This window comes from Vipera berus (genome assembly GCF_964194415.1).
Source record: "Vipera berus genome assembly, chromosome: 4".
Lineage (NCBI taxonomy): Eukaryota > Metazoa > Chordata > Lepidosauria > Squamata > Viperidae > Vipera > Vipera berus.
Genome location: NC_138206.1, coordinates 72,694,759 through 72,714,247, shown reverse-complemented (window position 1 = coordinate 72,714,247; position 19,489 = coordinate 72,694,759). Strand labels below are relative to the sequence as shown.

Genomic DNA, 19,489 nt, shown 5'->3' with positions numbered 1-19,489 from the left:
CAATGATGGAAATATCAGAGGCCATAAAAAGACAAAAAAATGGAAAAACACCAGGTCCCAATGGGCTTCCAGCAGAGCTATATAAGAACTTCCAAGAGATACTAAGTGAACCGTTGAAAGATGTTTGTAATGGACTTTTATTAGAAGCTAGACTTCCATTTACATGGATGGAAGCAAATATTACTCTAATACCAAAAGACAATTCCGATTTGACTCAGATTAAGAACTATAGACCGATTTCACTGCTCAATGTGGATTATAAAATTTTTACTTCAATAATGGCTGAGAGACTGAAAAAATACTTAGTCTAATTTATACATCCAGATCAAAATGGCTTTTTACCAAAGAGACAAATTAAAAATAATCTAAGAGTGTTAATAGATGTATTAGAATATTATGAGCTACACCCAGGGAATCAAATGGCACTAATATTCTTAGATGCCCAAAAGGCATTTGATAATCTCTCCTGGCAATTTATGATTCACCAACTACAAATAATGGACTTTGGACAGAATTTTATAAATATGATAAAAACAATATATAACAAACAGACAGCCAAAATGATTGTGAATGGAGATTGAACTGAGAGTTTTGAGATAAGAAAAGGCACAAGGCAAGGATGCCCATTATCCCCTCTGTTATTCGTCTTCACCTTGGAAGTTTTAAATCAAAATATTAGACAAAAAATTTTAAAGGTTTCCGACCTGGCAGAGATGGCAAAGATTTCGGCTTACTTGAAAGATCACTCGCAAGAACGTTATATTATGGAATGGAGAAAATGGGTTGAGTACATCCAGAACAAATATAGGGTTAAGAAGTTTCATGTAGCATTTGAATAAGTCTTCCTTCGCTTTTTCTTTCTTTATTTCCTTTTTTTCCTTTCTTTTTTCTTTTCTATATATATTTAATATCATTAAGATTTGTATTATCCTGTATAAGCTAGAGAGTGATGGATTTTAGAGTTTATGGTTGTTAGTATATGGTTGTTTATGATTGTTTTTCTTTTCTATACCTTGTATTTAGTTCTGGGAAGTCGGGGGGGGGGGAGGGGGGAGGGGTAGGGAGGGAGGGAGAGGGGAGGGGGAGGGGGGACTGTTAAAGATAAACTGTATGTTAAAACTTTTCAATAAAAAAAATATTAGACAAAATACAGAAATTAAAGGGTTGGGGATAAAGGGTGAAACATATAAACTACAAGCATTTGCTGATGATTTAGTATTTATTTTGGAAGAACCCCTGGAGAAGATTCCCAAATTATGGGGAAAGATAAAACAGTATGGAGAAATAGCGGGATTAAAAATAAATAAAGAAAAAACTAAGATAATAGTAAAGAATTTTACAGATAAGCAAAAAAAATGATTGTCAGAATCAATAGAGGTACAGATAGTGAAAAAGGTTAAATATTTGGGTATATATTTATCAGCCAAATGCTCAACTATAAAAGAAGACAACTATATAAGGCTATTGAAACAAATAAAATTAGACTTGGAAAAGTGGAAGAATTTGCAACTGTCAATACTAGGAAGAATTGCTACAGTTAAAATGAATATATTGCCAAAGATTTTATTTTTATTCCAAACAATTCCAATAAAACTTGAGAAAAAATTCTTCCAAGATTTAAATTCATTAATTTCGAAGTTTGTTTGGCAAGGAAAGAAAGCTAGAATAAAGATGAAAATGTTGCAAGATGCTAAGGAAAATGGAGGTTTTGGGCTACCAGAGTGGGCTTTGTACTATCAAGCATCTGTATTAACATGGATGAAAGAATGGATAACTCTCAGGAATAAAAGGTTGTTATATTTGGGGGGACATGACTTACAATTGGGGTGGTATGCTTTTTTGTGGTAAGGGAAAAATAAAATACATACGGTAAGTATTTCCAAAATCACTATATTAGAAATGCTTTGATAACAGTATGGGAAAAAATTAAAACTAAAATATATGTAAAAATTCCAGGGTGGCTATCAACAACGGAACCTTTCTCACATCCAAATTTGTGATTTCAGGATTTATCAGGCTTTGATATATGCCTCATTATACAGTTTAAAAATTCCTAATAGTTTATTATATTTAATGTAGCATAAGTAAATTCAAGTTTTTGTAATGTTGATTATATTGATACAGAAAGAAGAGCAAGAGACTCATGCTAAAAGAGATATGGAAGAAAGAGCAATCAACATTGAAATTCCTGAAATCTTGAAAAAGAAACTTGAAGAGGATTGTTACTATATTAACAGGCGAAAACGGGTATGAAACATTTTATGCAAATTAAAATAATTGGATATAGTAATACTAAACACTTGTATGCAAAAAATAACATTATTTGACAGTGCAGTCACATGCACAATTTGCCAGATATAAGACAGATTAAATTCAAATTCAGTAGGATTTGCTACCAGGTGACTATATATAAGTACACTTATATATAGTCACCTGGTAGGAAATCCTACTGAATTTAATCTGTCTTATATCTGGCAAATTGTGCATATGCAAGCAAATATGGAAACTAGTGAAAAGGTGTTCTACAGTACAATTTAATAGCAATTTGTTTTATTAGACTTTGAAGGAAGTAGATTAACTGTAAGTTTAAATCTTCAGGATTCTCTGTTTTGACTGCTTTTTCTATTCCACAGGTAGTCTGAGAGTACATTAGCCTTGTGATGGCATAGTAGTAGCATTGGTACATTTAAATTCTTGGATGTTGTCAAGGAAAAATAGATTTATTGTCATGGTTCCGACAGAGACAAATAAAGCAGAACTCCGAGGCTTGCAAGTTCCTCAAAGAACATGTTTATTGATACAAAGTATTGGCACATCAAATTTCTTATTTATCTGTATTTAATTCATTTCCTTATCAATCATATATCAACAAGGGTGAAACTTCATACTCATGCTTTAAATTAGGCTACTAAGATAAAAAAATAAGGACCTAATACTTATATGAGAAAAGTGTAAACTCAGTTCCCTTAGTGAAAATAGAAAGGCAGCTTGTTTGTTAATTCTAAATTATGAACTCACCCTTTTATTTCCATTCTTATTGCAGCTTTTCTGATCTGAGATTTAATGATAGAAGACCTAAAACTGGCCCTTCTGGCCAAAGTCCATCTTAGTGTAACATTTTGTTTATGGTTTGTACAGGCAATCAGTAATGGACTTACCAATTGCCTGTAGACAGCTCACAAACAGGAAATGAAGACATATTCTTCTCTTGCTTGTGGTTTTCCTGCAACCGATATTTGAACATTTCTTACCTTGGAAATAGGACTAAGAGTAATAACCATTGATATATTTGTTATCTATGAGTTTGTTCAATTTACCTTTAAAGTCTTAGCTTTAAGGATCAAGAAATTGTGGGAACAGACTGCTAGAATAATCGTAAATGGAGACTACACAGAAAATTTTAATATTAAAAAGGGCACAAGACGGAGATGTCCTTTATCCCCATTAATATTTATATTAACCTTGGAAGTATTGAATAGAAACTTGGTCTTTATATTTATGACTTGGTCTTTATATTGGAAGAACCTCTGGAAACAAGCACGAAATTGTTGGCCAGAATAGAACAATGTGGTGAGGTCGCAGGCCTGATAATAAATAGAGAAAAGACTAACATTTTGACAAAGAACTTAACAGAAAACGGAACTTGCAAGAAGAACAAATCTTCAAATAGTTAAAAAAGTTAAGTACGTGGGAATTTACTTAACAGCAAGATGTGTAACAGTAAAAGAGGACAACTATACAAAATTATTAAAACAAATAAAACTGGACTTAGAAAAGTGGAAAAAATCTCCAACTGTCAATGCTGGGGAGAAAAGCTACAATTAAAATGAATATCTTACTGAAAATACTTTTTTTATTTCAAACTACTCTGGTAAAATTAGAAAAAGCCTTCTTTGATGAACTGAATACCATAATACTGAAATTTATTTGGAAGGGGAAAAAACACTAATTAAAGTGAAATTGCTACAGGACGTTAGAGAAAGGGGAGGATTTGGACTCCCAAACTGGAAATTATATTACCAAGCAGCTATTTTAAGGTGGATTAAAGAATGGATAACACTTAGAGACAAAAGCCTACTATACCTAGAGGGGCATGACCTGCAGATTGGCTGCCATGCCTTTCTGTGGTTTGGGAAGAATAAGGCGCATAGATATTTCCAGAACTATGCTATAAGAAATGCACTTCTCATAGAGTGGGAAAAAATAAAAGAAAAAATTTATATTAAGATATCTGAATAGCTTTCAACAATGGAAGCTTATGCTTACCCAAACTTAATTAACTATGATAAACTTGTAACATACAAAGACTTACTGGACAATGAAGGAAGATTGAAATCTAGACAAGACTTACAACAACAAGGTATTGACCTAACATGGTGGCCATAACTACAAATCCAATCAAGATATGAAAAAGATGTGAAAACAACGGGGGTCTATAATGAACAGACAGAACTTGATCTTATATTGTTAAAAACAGATGAAAAGCTGATTTTAAAACTCTATAGATTTCTGCTTAACTTAAAGATGGAGGAGGAACAAGTTAAAGAAACAATGATAATGTGGGCAAAAAACGTGGGACATACTATAGAGCTTGAAGAATGGGAAAAGTTATGGGATAGAAAGATTAACCAAAGCTGTATCATATAAAGAAAATTTGTATAAAATGTTTTATAGATGGCACATGACACCAGTGAGACTACTGAAAATGTTTAAAAATACTTCAAATGTGTGTTGGAAATGTAATCAAAGACCAGGTACTTATTACCATATCTGGTGGTCATGTCCTAAAGCTAAAAGGTTTTGGCTTAAGATACACTTATGGTTGGAGAAGATGATTAAAAAACAAATAGAATTTAAACCAGAATTGTTTCTGTTAGGAATGATAGGTCCCAACTATGACAAGGAGAGCGGATACTTAATGTTACATGTATTGACAGCAGTGAGAATCATGTATGCCCAATATTGGAAAAATGAAAAGTTAACGACTGAAGAAGTATTAATTAAGAAAATATTGGATTGTGCAGAAATGAATAAACTTTAGAGATTAAAGAGATAGAACATTCAGTTTACTATAGAACTTGGAATAAATTTTATCAGTGGCTAGATAAGCGAGTTAGAGAGAAAGAAATGTGATATGTAATTTTGAATTTATTTGAGTAAGAAAAATACTATATATTTAAAACATTGTTTATGATAATCTATTATACCTATCATTATCAATTATTAGCTTTATTACTTTTATTTATATATATTTACCCAGACAATATGCTGTTTGCCAAATATTGAATGTTATTGGGGGAAACCCCAACCCTCACCCCCAACCTTTCCTGTACCCTAACCCTAATTCCCATCCCCTTACCCCCCCTAACCCTATAAAAACCGATAAAAAAATCCAAAAAAAGAAGATATTGTGGGAATGCTAGAGTCAAGTCAGTTCCATGTTTATTTCAAAAAAGGTAATTCAAGGGCAACTATTGAGCGAGATAGGAAAAACTGCTCCAGCGAGACTCAGCCATAATTTTTCTTCCATTCAATTGTGTCCAATTCTCAGAGACTACTTGGACAAGTATATGAAGCTTCAAAATTGCTGTTATTGTTTTCATAATTCTGTGTTTATTCCACCCTGGCTTTAAGTATAACCTATTGACATCTCTGTTGTTCTTGATTCCTTGGTCTTGCCAGCTACATGAGGCTTGAAAAGGAATGAGAAAAATAAAACTTAGTGGGGTGGGAAATATGCTGTACTCCTATGATGCTTATTTGTTCTTGTTTGTCCAGATTGTAGGCTAGTGAGTGGAGTCACAAGAGAGTAGAGAATAGGTTTGACTGCAAGGTGTGTGAGGGGGTGTCCAACTTTTTTTAAAAAAAAATCCATTTTGCCTGTATAAGTACCATGCTTATTTGAAATATGAACAGAAAATGTGTAAATTATTATTTTTTTTAATTTAGCTTGTGAAACTGCCATGTCAGACAAATATAATAACCATCTTGGAATCATACGTAAAGCATTTTGCCATTAATGCAGCTTTTTCAGCCAATGAGAGATCCCGACACCATCAAATGACTTCACATTCCAACCTGAATCTTCATTATATCCCACCAGAAAAAAAGTAAGCAAACACTATTTGATTTTGTGTCTATGTTAGAGTTTAAAATGAAAGGTTTAACTTCAAGTTCAAGTAATTAGATATTAGCAAGCTAAATAAATTTATTTATTTATAAATAAATATTTATTTATAAATAAATTTATTACCTGTAGTTTTGCATTCACTTTATATAAAGGGACAATAATGGTGTTCTTTTAAATAAGTCATATAGCCACTTAATAAGGCAAATACATCCAGCTACAATATTTGCCTAATTCTCAACATTCTCATAACACTGTAGTATAACTTTCTTTTCATCATTTTTTTATTGACATAACATGCATTTCTTATGTTCCACTCTTTAACATATGACTATCATTCTTATACAGATCTCTAAAATGCTCTTCATTAGAGGTAGTAGTCTTCGACTTATGACTCTAATGGACTCTGCAATTATGATTATAAGTCATGTCAGTCGTAAAGTGGGTCATCCATGTGACTGACCCAATTTTACAACATTCTTTGTGGCTGTCATTAAGTGAATCCATGATCATTAAGCAAATACGCAGTTATTAAATGAATCTATTATTCCCTATGGGGCATTTTTTTGCCAAAATCAGGATGTAGAGGCCAGTTTTTGTCAAATATGTCATAAATTGCATTCACATGACTGCAAGATGCTGCAAACAGGTATAAATGCAGGTCAGTTGCTGAGCACCTAGAATGTGGTCAAATGACTTGGGGAATGGGTCTTCCATCACAACTTCAGAATTGGGTCGTAAGTACCTTATGGCCGAAGTCCCCAACCTTTTGGGCACCAGGGACCAGTTCCGTGGAGAGAGTTTTTTCCACACACTGGTAGGGGCATGGTTTCATGTACTACCTGCATCCCGCAGATGGGGCTTTGCATGTTTGTGCAGACTGGTTTCTGGCATGCTGTGGCCTGGTGCCGGTCCCTGGACCAGGGGTTGGGGACCCCTGCCTTATGGGGCAGTTCATCACAACTTCAAAAGGTTGCTAAGCAACTGGTTAGAAGTCAAGCAGTACATGTATTCCTTCTTTTCAGTTCTAGCCCAAATCATTCCATCACTTTTGAGTTTCATCCTAGGGAAGGTTCCTTTCTTAGCCTCTTTCATCCCAAAAAATCAGGTTATATGTACTCAGATTAATTAACACATAGGTTGTGGGAGCAACTTCCAATTCTTTAATGTAGAGAAAACACATAGAAAATAAATTATCACTCCACTATAGCATGCCGGCCACATGACCACGGAGACGTCCTCGGACAAGTGTTGGCTCTTCGGCTTTGAAACGGAGATGAGCACCGGTCCCTAGAGTTGGAAACGACTAGCACGCATATGCGGGGGAACATTTACCTTTACCTTTATAGCTATCTAGGCATTATTTTTGGCTTGTTTCTAACTGAGTGATTCTGACGCCAAATAGATGCTTGAGCTAATAGTAATAGTAATTAATAGTAATACTAAAAAGAGTATGAGACAATATAAGAGGAGGAAGGGCAGCATGTAAGTTTGATAAATAAATAATACTGATTGTTATGACGTTCTTCAAAATAAATATTAACAAACTTTGTTATATAAAGTACTTATTTCTTTTGTAATCTTATTTTTCTAGTGTTGAATTATGTAAAGAAATGGTGGATGGCCTAAGAATAACCTTTGACTTCATTCTTCCTCTTATTCTACTGTATCCTTATGAACAAGCACAGTTTAAAAAGGTGACATCCTCCAAATTTTTTCTACCAATCAAAGAGAATGTAGCAAATTCTAACAGGTGGGTTTGTGTTTTTCTCTTTGCATTCCTTTTGAGAAATAGAATGGTTTTAATGACATTATTTTTAAAAAAAACTATAGTCATAAAACTATAATTTTTACTGGCAGCCAGTAAGCTGAAAGAAGACTTTTCAATAATGATGAAAGTTAAATAGTTACTATTTAAAGTGTTCTTTATTGGCCTTGTATATTGGCCCATAATAACCACTCAACATCCTAGTTCACCATATATTTTTATTTGAACAGAAATCAAGAAGAGCTTTCTCCAAGCCCACCTCTTCTGAATCCATCAACTCCACAATCCACAGATAGTCAGCCTGCAACAGGAGAACCTGCAACACCAAAACGCAGAAAAACTGAACCTGAAATCTTGCAGTCTCTAAGGCGTTCCACACGTCACACATCCAACTGTGATAGGTTGTCAGAAAGCAGTGCTTCCCCACAGCCAAAAAGGCGGAATACTGAGGCTCCTGCTTCAATGCCAAAATTGTTTTTGCATCTTGAAAAAAGTGAGTTCTATGTTAAGATAACTGATTATGTAAAAAGGAACAATGATGTAAAAAGTACTTTCAGTTCATGAGTTGTCTTTTAACAAGCTCAATGAAGCTTCAGCATGATAAATTTGAGTGCTAATAATGAACATTTTTCAAAGGCGTTGCATATGTACTTTTAGCTTTTTATAATAAAGCCTATATTACCAATATCACTATTTTAATAGATTTTGAAAGCTTGTGCTTCAGGGTGGGATTTGTCATGGGGATGTCTCCTGATTTGATTTTTGTTGTAATAATAGCAGACAATTGCAGTTGATAAAAAGCATGCTTGTGGTATGATAACATGCATTTCAAGTGTCTTCACTAGCAACAAATAATGGCATTTGAAGAGGATGATTCAGAAATATAATAATAATAATAATAATAATAATAATAATAATAATAATAATAATAATAATAATAATAATAATAATAATAATAATAATAATAATAATAATAATAATTTTATTTATATACCGCCCTTCTCCCGAAGGACTCAGGGCGGTGAACAGGGCAAGAATAAAAAATACAAAGTTACAAAAGTTAAAAAAGAATTAAATATATGCCCACTAAAAACAGTAAATACAAATATTAAAATAACAATAAAAACCCCCACCAATCCCCCATCAGGCCAGGCCGGCTTGTTCAAATAAGAATGTCTTTAGATCGCGACGGAAGGAGCGAAGATCGGGTGCCATCCGGAGCTCAACCAGTAACTGATTCCATAGCTCCGGGGTGCCCACAGAGAAGGATCTCCCCCTGGGGGCCACCAATCGACATTCTCTGATCAGTGGCACCCTGAGGAGGCCCTCTCTGTGGGAACGTACAGGGCGAAGGGAAGTTGATGCCGGCAGCAGGTGTTCCCTAAGGTACTCCGGACCCCTGCCATGTAGGGCCTTAAACACCATTACTAGTACCTTGAATCTCACCCGGAAGACAACTGGCAACCAATGCAGCTCTTGGAGCAGAGGTGTGACATGGGAGTATCGGGAGACTCCCAACACAACTCTCGCGGCTGCATTCTGTACCAGTTGGAGCCTCCGGGTGGTCCTCAAGGGCAGCCCCATGTAGAGAGCGTTGCAGTAGTCTAGACAAGAGGTCACGAGCACATGAGTGACCGTGCATAAGTCATCCTGGCTTAGATAGGGCCGCAACTGGTGCACCAGGCGAACCTGGGCGAAAGCCCCCCTAGTCACAGCCACTATGTGATCTTCCAAAGTAAGCCGTGAGTCTAGGAGGACTCCCAAGTTGCGAGCCCTATCTACGGGGGGTAATAGTTCACCCCCCATAGAGAGAGATGGAATATCCGAAATAACCCGGGATGCAGGTATGCAAAGCCACTCAGTCTTGTCAGGGTTGAGTTGAAGTCTGTTCCTCCCCATCCAGACCCGAACCGCCTCCAGGCAACGGGACATCACGTTGAGGGCATCACTGGGGTGGTTTGGGGTCGAAATGAAAAGCTGGGTATCATCAGCGTACTGATGATACCCAACTCCAAAGCCACGAATGATCTCACCCAGCGGTTTCATATAGATGTTGAACAGGAGAGGCGAGAGGACCGAGGTCTCCACAAACGAGAGACCTCGAGGTCGACCTCTGCCCCCCTGTCAACACTGACTGCGAACGTCCCAGGAGATAGGAGGAGAACCACTGCAAAACCGTGCCTCCCACTCCCACTCCCCTGAGACGCCGCAGCAAGATACCATGGTCGATGGTATCGAAAGCCGTTGAGAGGTCTAATAGGCAGATCAATATTTTACCAAGCATTTTGAATGACAGATATTAGAAAGTTTTCTTAAATTTTAGCAATAGGCAGTTGACTTTGAACATAAGTCTGATTGTTTTGTAGAAGCAGTTGAAGCAACTTGCTTTATGCTAATAACTTTGCAGAATCCATTATTGCTTTATTTTTTAGCAAAATAATTTGTCTGATTTAGCTACTAGCAATGTTTTGACTTAGATATAAAGTCAGTTAGGTGACTTGAGCTAGTCACTTCTCTTAGCCCTAGAAATGAAATGGCAAACCACTTCTGAAAATCTTGCCAAGAAAACTGCAGGGACTATTCCAGGCAGTTGCCAGGAATCCAAAACTGATTCAAAGATACACACACTCAGAGCAAAGAATTATTAGCTCCTTGATATTAGTGTGTGAGGATATGTAATCCTGGAGGATTAAACATATTATTAGAAATTATACATATATATTTTGAATATTAGTCAAAGATACTAATGTAGTATCACATGCATTTATACTTACTGAAATTTTATAAAAATAAGATTGCCTATGTTAATGGAGAGAGCCTGTTTGGGGCAGCGGTTAAAGCACAAGGCTAGAAACCAGGAGACTGTGAGTTATAGTTCCACCTTGGGCACAAAGCCAGCTAAGTGATCTTGAGCCAGACATACTTTCAGCTAGGAAGAAGGCAAAGGCAAACCAGTTCTGAAAATCTTGCCAAGAAAACTGCGAGAAGGAATCCAAGCAGTTTCCAGGAGTCATAAACTGTTTTAAAGCATCCACCCACAAAAAGATCAAAGGAATTTCTTAATAGCTGTAGGAAATCTCTCATGGCTGAATAAGAGTTCTTGTCCTTATATATCCATGCATAAAATAATGTCCTACTCTTTTCTTTAAGAAACTCCTGTACACAGTGGGTCATCCTCTCCTATTACACTGACCCCTAGCAAAGAGGGTAGTGCAGTATTTGCTGGATTTGAAGGCAGAAGAAATAATGAATTGAATGAGGTAAGTTTTTCTTGTTTAAGACTTGATTCAAGACAGTGAATCAAGATTTTTTTGAACTAGGAACCTATATTTCTCCAGGTATTATTGAAATGCAGCTTGCATCATTTTAGCTTACTGCTTAATAAGTACTAACCTCTTCCTTTCTTAGTATGTTGAATTACAAAATTTATATCTTATAGTTGTTTAACTAATTATGTACATAATTCTATAAATTTAATTTTTAAATACGAACAGTTTTATTTAATAAATAAACTTTTAAAAACATTTTTGGAAATGGTTCTGATGTAGAAAGAAGAAAGTTGTACAAATTAGAAAGTTTTCTATTTTATATATTTTAAACTACTAAGATAAAGATTTTGACAATATTTAGTAGAATCCTGACATGATTTTAAATTAGATTTAGATCAAGACAAAGTTTATTCTAATTTTATTTTTAGGTGTTGTCATGGAAACTCATGCCAGAAAGCTATCCTCCAGGTGATCAGCCGCCACCACCTTCTTACATTTATGGATCTCAACATTTGCTGCGCATGTTTGGTAACGTATATGAACTTCTACAATGGTTTTTGTAATAACTTTAATTTATGCACTATATTTATTGGAGATTTTTAATTGGAAATTAATTCTGCATTCCTAATAGGATTTAGTTCATTCAGGTACATATATGCAACAGTACTTGTAAATAATCTGATCTATTCAGAGATATAAATCTCCCTTAAGAGGATTTTTTAAAAAATCAGAACTATATTTCAATCTCCCTTTCAATTTTTATAACAATTTCTATAAAACATGGGTGATTTCAGACCACTTATTAACTCTCAACCCAAAATAATTCAAGACCTGATTTGGAGGGGAGGGGAGAGATAATTGCATGAATGCTTGAAATAAAGATGGAATATAAAAAGGTGGAAGTAACAAATAAGAGGAAGTATTAATGGCAAATTGCTTTCAATTGAAAGAAAAACTGTCAAATGGGAAAGGGTTGACATTTTTTCCCTTTTTGTTTTTACAGTAAAGCTTCCAGAGATACTTGGGAAGATGAGCTTTTCTGACAAAAATCTAAAAGCTTTAGTAAAGCATTTTGAGTTGTTCCTAAGGTAACCTATGGATAATAGCAAATTTAGAATATTCAAGAGCAGCTAGTAACTTGCAGAACAAACATTTTAGTTATAGGAGAGTTATTTGTTAGCTAATTCACTGTATAGGAGAAAAGTAGAAGATTCTAATCAGAAAGTTTTAGCTTCTGTACTTTCCTTGTAATATGGTTATTTCTCATTTAGCATGGCACATGGTTATTAAGTGAAACAGTACTTAAGGGAAAACTCACATGACTGAAACTGTGCTACAGTTTTACTCCAGTTGTCCTTTGCTTTACAGTGTCATAAAGATATGACCCCAAAGAGTCAAGTGAACCCAAATGGCAGTGAAAGTTTCCAGAATTAGATTCATGAGGAAGCTGAATAAGAGGATTAAATCTTATAGCTCTTTCCCCCATTTCCATACCTTTTGGAATGCTCACTTGGTTCTAGGATTCAAAAAGAGAATTAATGTTTGCATTTACATTCATTAGAGAGGAAGAGATTACAAGAGAGTAAGCAGGCACACAGTAGTGAATATATATCTAGAGCAAGGGTGTCAAACTTGCCACTTCACATGACGTGTCTCAACGTATTGTGACGTTTTTGGCATTGCCGGAGCTGGGGTGGGTGCGGCCTCCGCATGATGCAACCAGCCCATGGGCCGGCAGTGACACCCCTGATCTAGAGGAATTTGTTAGCCCAAAGCTGCTTAGTTGGCAAACAAAGGTCTTTATTTTAAAATTCATGTGCTGAAAAAGCATTTAATCATCAAATATAAAATTATAATACTATTTAATTATTTTAGTTTCAAATAAATTACAGAAATTAGAAAAACATCTCTAAAATCTGTTCAAATAATAATCTTACATTTTAACAAAAGCATTTCCAGAAGTATTTCAGTGGATTACTTGCAACTGTTCAAAGTTCAAAAGTAAGTCCCATTGGATATAATGGGAACCACACCCAATTAACCATTTGTAAGATTAATGGCATGGGGTTCTTTGTACATGGTTAATTTATAGCAGTTTTTCAGAAGCATTTTAAGGTAATGCTTGGGTAATTTAACAGAACAAATAATCATACATATCTTACTTCTATAGGTTCCTAGCTGAGTATCATGATGACTTCTTTCCAGAGTCAGCTTATGTAGCAGCCTGCGAGGCCTATTATTCCACCAAAAATCCACGTGCTATCTACTGAAACTGTGGATGCAATTAGCTGTACAAACTCGGCATGCTCCATGTCTCCTATTTTATTGCATTACTTCAAGATCAAGAAAAATTGGAAGATATAATATCACAAATGCTTGCAACAATGTTGTTCTTTTGACATAAAGAAAATTTCATTTCAGAGCTTTGCTGATGTTGCATTCTAGCACTCGCACTTCGCTACCAGATAAATGAAGCTCTGCATTGACTGTTAATGCGTAGAACTGCATACAAATAAAGTAAGAAAAAGGAAGAGATGCATTAGAAACAGACTTGAGAAGAACTAATTCATCCTGTGTTCCACATTATTATAGCCTTGCTTCAGATTGACCTTTTATCATTTCTGTTTAAAAAGTAAAGGCAGTTGCATTGTACAGGTTGTTCATATTTGGGGTTTTTTTCCTATAGAATCTAAGAAACCACTTCTATGTTAGCATTCTTTCTGTCTCAAGTGATTAAGTATGAGGGATGAACTTGAGGATACCTTCAAGGAAGCACTATTAATTCTCTGTAGGTCCATTTCATAGTGACCAAATAGCTTTGATTGGAATTAATTAATTGCTTTAGGAGGTTAGGGCTTTTTGTATTTAAGAAGAGGATATGCTTAATAATTTTTGGAAGAAAGAATGATGTGATAGTTATTTGGCAAAATTTTGGATCTGGAAATACTTGAGTTTTGTTTTGTTTTAATTCTTTAGTTCTTGCTGGTAAATCAACTAGAATTTATTTATGGAAGTAACAGAAGAATCAGAATATTCTGTTCATGTTAACAAAGGCTAACTGATTTCTAAACTGGAAGAATTTGGTAAATATGGAAGAGTCATGCTACCATTCAGTTAGTCCGATCTTACTGCAGCACATCTTAAAAAGTACCATTAATTTCACTAGGACTATTATGGTCAACTCATGATACATTGCAAATATAATGTGCTTGCATGAGGCAAGCTAACTAGAACAGGGGTCTCCAGCCCCCAGGCCATGGCGCACTACCAGGCCACAGCCTGTTCGAAACCAGGCTGCGGGAGAGATGGGCAAGCATTTGCACACATGAAGCTCCACTTGTGTGAGCGGAGGACACTTGTGCTCATGCAAAGCTCCATTCACAGGAATGGAGCTTCACGCATAAGCACAAGTGCTCCCCATTGGGCTGGGTTGCCAAGCTGGAAAGGTTGGGACTGTTGAACTAGAATACTTCATATTGTACTCTGCCAATCAGATAATTGAGCCTGATGAAGCAATCCTATTAAGTAATGACATCCTAACTGTCTTATTTTAGAAATTCAGAGCATAAGTTCAAGTAGCTAATAGATAAGAACAGGAATAACAGTTGTGATCTCTGTGATGATGTGGACTATAACTGCAACCCCAACTAGCAGAGCCAAATGTTGAAAAATCTAGGCACAGAAATTGTAGAAAAAACATGTTGTTGATACTAGTCTTCAACACTCAGGTCATGCTTTGTAATCCTGCCATTCGGCTTCCAAATTCTTGCTGTTACATAGAGAACATTTTTTTAAAAAGCATGCTAATGTAAATGGGTGCAATTATCTTGGTGCCCTTACATAATATTTGAATGGATACCTATTAAAAATGTGTGACCAGCTCTGTAATTTGTAAGCTGTTATTTTGCTGCTAAATTCAGTATAAATGTGTTGATAGATTGTATGCATTACTTTTCTGACGTAAGTCCTAAATCTTAAAACTTTGAATTGCAGCCTTGTAGTGAGTGAAACATTTATTAAGTTTAGTGTAAAATACTGTTTTAAAGATATAATTAAATATTAATGTTGTATAAATGTAGTACAATAAATAACATTTTTATCATTCTGTTTTCAGCATGTTTGAATGCTAACTACTGTATTTTATTGCATCCAAATAATGCATAGTGTCAGGCACAAATAACCAGGAGCATTCACTGAGTTCAAAATACAGTAGAGTTTGTTGTTGATACCTATACACAAGAATCAAATTAGCTAACAGTCAAAGCTAAATTGGTACTAGATAAGAGTCAGTGGTATTCATGGGATGGTGGCAGTTCGCACCAGTTTGGCAGAACCGATACCTAATTTTTTGTTGCCCAGGCCCAGAATGGATTTCTGGAAGCAGCATCCACACAGAGAACCGGTTATTCACATATTTGAATCCCACCACTGGGTGGGTGGGGGGCTGAACTTGGATCTCTTGTGACAAAACTGACTCCAAACTGATGAAACATTTAACTCTGCCTTCCAGCTCAGACTACTTTTCTCCTACACATAGTAATGTAAAACCAGCCTATAATAGCTAAATTGACCCAATCCCTTATGGCTGCTTTAGATGGAATGGGGAAGCACTTTTATGTACAGGAACACAAAATACTTTATGTGAGTCCTGCATTTGAAAATATTTCATTCCATCTTGCTTATTTGATGTTCAATATATTCATTTTTCTTAGCTGTGTTCTCACTTTCATATGTCCACAGTACACACTGGTAAGTAAATTCTGCCACAAAGATATATCACATATTTATTGAGGTCAGATTTGTCATAGGCAGAAATGGCTGACTTCTCTTCTGATTAAGCTGTCAATGTTATATTAATTCATATATCATTTATCACAAAATAAATATGAATATACTGAAGCTTTATAAAGATACTTCATTGTTCAGCCTTACTAAAGGAATGATTCTACTTGACATCTTGAGCTAGTTTTTAGAAACTTCTAAATAAATATAATGATATGACATACAAAAATGTAAAAATACGTTAGGTACATTATTTTAGTGTACTTATTTGAAAGGAGTTTCATACTATTTTGGCATAAAAGTGTTGCGTTCCTTTACAGGACCAAAATGTTTAGGTATTTTGTTCTACTGCAAGATAACCATCACTAGTATAGATAAATGAAGCCTCTGTTTTAGTATACATGGCTCTGGAAGTTGGAAATACTTTTGATTATACTTCAATAATATTCAGCTGGCATGTAATTATGTTCTCATCCTTTTAGAAATAATCCACTTACATTGGATGGAAAATCACAGGGTAGCTAAGAATTATGACAATTGTAGTCAAACCTATCTGACATCTACACTAGCTATGTAGAATGTGTGCCTACACACACACACATATCCCTCATGTTAATTACAATAAAATTTGGGCAAGAGAAATGCAGAAGGTATATCTAAGGCGAGGGTTATAATTAGGATACTGTAGGCTGTAGATTAGCAAGAGAAGATTTCAATAAACATGAATAAGATCAGTCTGTTCCACATGTTAGGATTTTTGGAGCATTTATTTAGAATGTGTAAATAGAAAAATGTTCAATATATCAGTTTTATTGTATTTTAATTTGCAGAGAATTGTGATATTTATTTTTTGGGGAAAATACCAACATTATGAGTTCAGAGTATAAAAATTTCTATGAAAGAATTACACATATCTCATCCAAATTTGTTCTCTAGTCGACATAATAAAAATTATTATCTAAACTAAAATGTGGGTGTATTGATGTTTCAGAAAGTTAGCACAATCTATGAGAATGCAGAATGTTCTTCTTGCTTAATGCAAAAGTCATTGATCTTGAATCATTTTGAATCTGTAAGCAAGTTAAACTTACATTTTAAAATACACATTTCCTGTTATCAGTGTGTTCCAATTATAACTGCATGATTTATATGCCTTTAAGAGTCTTGAATATATTGGATATGATCCAGATGATTGATAAGAATTTGTCATGGGCAAATTGACTGTTTCCCTCTCCAGTTGTTCTTGTGGTGTTCAAAAGTAAATGTATACAATTGTAAAATGTGTGAATTGTTATCTTGCTGCCTGTACAGAAAATAGACCTTAAGGGAATTGCTGCTGTTTGGGGAAGAGGACTCCTGGGAATATTGAAATGAAGCAAATGTGAAGAAGCAGCTGTAATGTACTAAGTAATAGGAAATATAACATCTTAGTAGCTATGATAATTTGAGGGGGGAATATGTTTCAGGCTTGTTTGCTCAATAGCTAACAGAATTAAAGGAGAGCATCTCCCTCAGCACTTAACACTATGGTTCACTGCAATAGCTGCCAGATAAGATAAATACAATGCAGAAAATAAATCAATTTACTATATCATTTAAAGGAATTGGACTAGAAGCTGGAAGATGGAGCTCTAGTTGTGTCTTAGACATAGGAGCCAAACAGATGATTTTGCACCAATCATTCTGTCTCAGCCCTAGTATAAAAGCAATCAGAAACTATTTTTTTTAAAAGTTCATATAATTCCAGGTGTCAAGCATAACTAAAAAAAGCAGAAAGTAGCTTATAGAAAGTTTCTTGTACTGTCGCCAAAGTCAAAATTAAAATTGACCATGACAAAACAATACATGAATAACAGCTTTACAATGTTTCCCTACGAAACTGGCTATTTTTTTTTAATTCAAAAGCATGTAGATTTGCTATTGGTCACAACTGAAAAATAATCCCATATAGCATAGTGAACATGTTTAAAACAGTTTTTTCCCCCACAGCAGATGGGAAATCTAATGCATACAGCTATATAAACAATCTCTTCCAGGATGATCTTAACTGTGTACAATAACAGAATACTACTAGATGTGTTTTGTAACTTGTTTGTGTGGTGCTGCAAAGTCCCAGATCTTCAAGAATTGGATGCAGAACTTTACAGCCATTAGTGGTGTAATTAGTGGCTCTTCTGATGGATAGATAGATATTTTAACCACAGCTGTTACAAAGCTGAAGCATGAGTTCATTTTTATAATAATGGTTTATGTGGGGCAGCAAAGATTAGATGATTGTTAGAAGAAAAGTACTTTGTTTTATTCAAGACCTGTCACTTGGAAGAGCCTGACTAGCTGATTTTTGTGCAAGCCTTTTCAGCAACTGCTGCATAAGCTCTTCTAAAGACTTCAGTTTGTTAGCTGGTACAACTCATGAAACCTGTTATAAAAAAGATATTTGGAATTCCTGTTGGATTATTTACCCACTCCTAACTTCACCTCCTTTGGTCTAAAGTTTTTTGGAGATTAAGTGAAGTTTCAGGAATCTGGTCTGGCCTCAATTAACAGCAATGATCCAAAATCCTAAGGGGACAGTTGTCAATAAGAGCCAGCCTCAGTTAATCACTTATTTTTGTTTCTTTTATGAGCAACAAAGTCCCCTGCTCAAAGAGTGTGATTTGTGACAATTAAAAGTGATATTTTTCTAACATACTGTATATTTGAAGGTTACTTCACAGATTTAAGCAATTGACATATGACTTTCTCCTATAAATCAGGAACTTGGCTGTGATGGCGTCCTACTGGCATAATTCCAGTATCAACAATAACCATAATTGCTTAAGCATAAAAGCCATTCACATGTCTGAACATTTATGATCATGTGATGTTGGATTGTAATATCTGTTACATCTAGCTAGCATATTCTATAATCTGAGACAATGGAAATGGCAATATAATGATTTATTTCTGGTACCAGGAATTGTATCAGTCTATGTGCTTCCAAGTTTCAATACTAAGTGCAAATTATTATTAAATTAAATTATTTTACTAGTTAAATAAAAGCAACATTATGTAAATAAATAGTACAGCTAAGTAGCAACCCCTAGTTTGGCTGATGTTGAAAAGCTAAGGAGAGCCAAACTCATGTAGTACTTGGATGGGAAACTACTAAAAAACATCAAGGCTGTAAAACTTGTGCTAGGCTGTATTTTTCTTTAACTGTGGTTTGTTATCTAAATAACCTATGACTGACATGCTGCAGTGCCTATATAGATACCAGTAACAACTAAACCAAGCCACATAAATTATTGTGATATGTCAACCTAACCTAATCTTAATAGGTAAAAATAAAACTGAATGTTGTAAGCCCACCACCCCAAATATACTGGTTATTGGGGAAATTTATTTTTTCTACCTTTTGTGAAATTAATATGAAGACAATCTAGAAAATTTTGGCAATATTAGCTTTTCTATTCTGTATTCTCATCAACCATACTATTTGAAAGACTGGGTAATGGCAACTACAAATAAATATTGTTTAATACAAAGTTCATTTATTGGTTT

At 34.9% G+C, this 19,489-nt stretch overlaps 1 protein-coding gene across 2 annotated transcripts in view; it reads left to right on the top strand.

Annotated features, from left to right (window-relative positions):
• The window catches only part of MSL3 (MSL complex subunit 3), a 47,431-nt gene extending 32,172 nt beyond the window's left edge, over positions 1 to 15,259 (top strand). Inside the window, exons 6-13 of one of the 2 annotated variants that reach the window (XM_081327330.1) lie at positions 2,125 to 2,247; positions 5,950 to 6,110; positions 7,722 to 7,880; positions 8,126 to 8,388; positions 11,046 to 11,155; positions 11,593 to 11,692; positions 12,168 to 12,252; positions 13,335 to 15,259. In XM_081327330.1, coding sequence (XP_081183456.1) covers positions 2,125 to 2,247; positions 5,950 to 6,110; positions 7,722 to 7,880; positions 8,126 to 8,388; positions 11,046 to 11,155; positions 11,593 to 11,692; positions 12,168 to 12,252; positions 13,335 to 13,434 — 1,101 coding nt within the window. In that variant the 3' untranslated portion in view covers positions 13,435 to 15,259. The remainder of the gene's footprint in view (positions 1 to 2,124; positions 2,248 to 5,949; positions 6,111 to 7,721; positions 7,881 to 8,125; positions 8,389 to 11,045; positions 11,156 to 11,592; positions 11,693 to 12,167; positions 12,253 to 13,334) is intronic. The other variant, XM_081327331.1, reaches the window with a different exon arrangement.
• Positions 15,260 to 19,489: the final 4,230 nt, after the last annotated feature.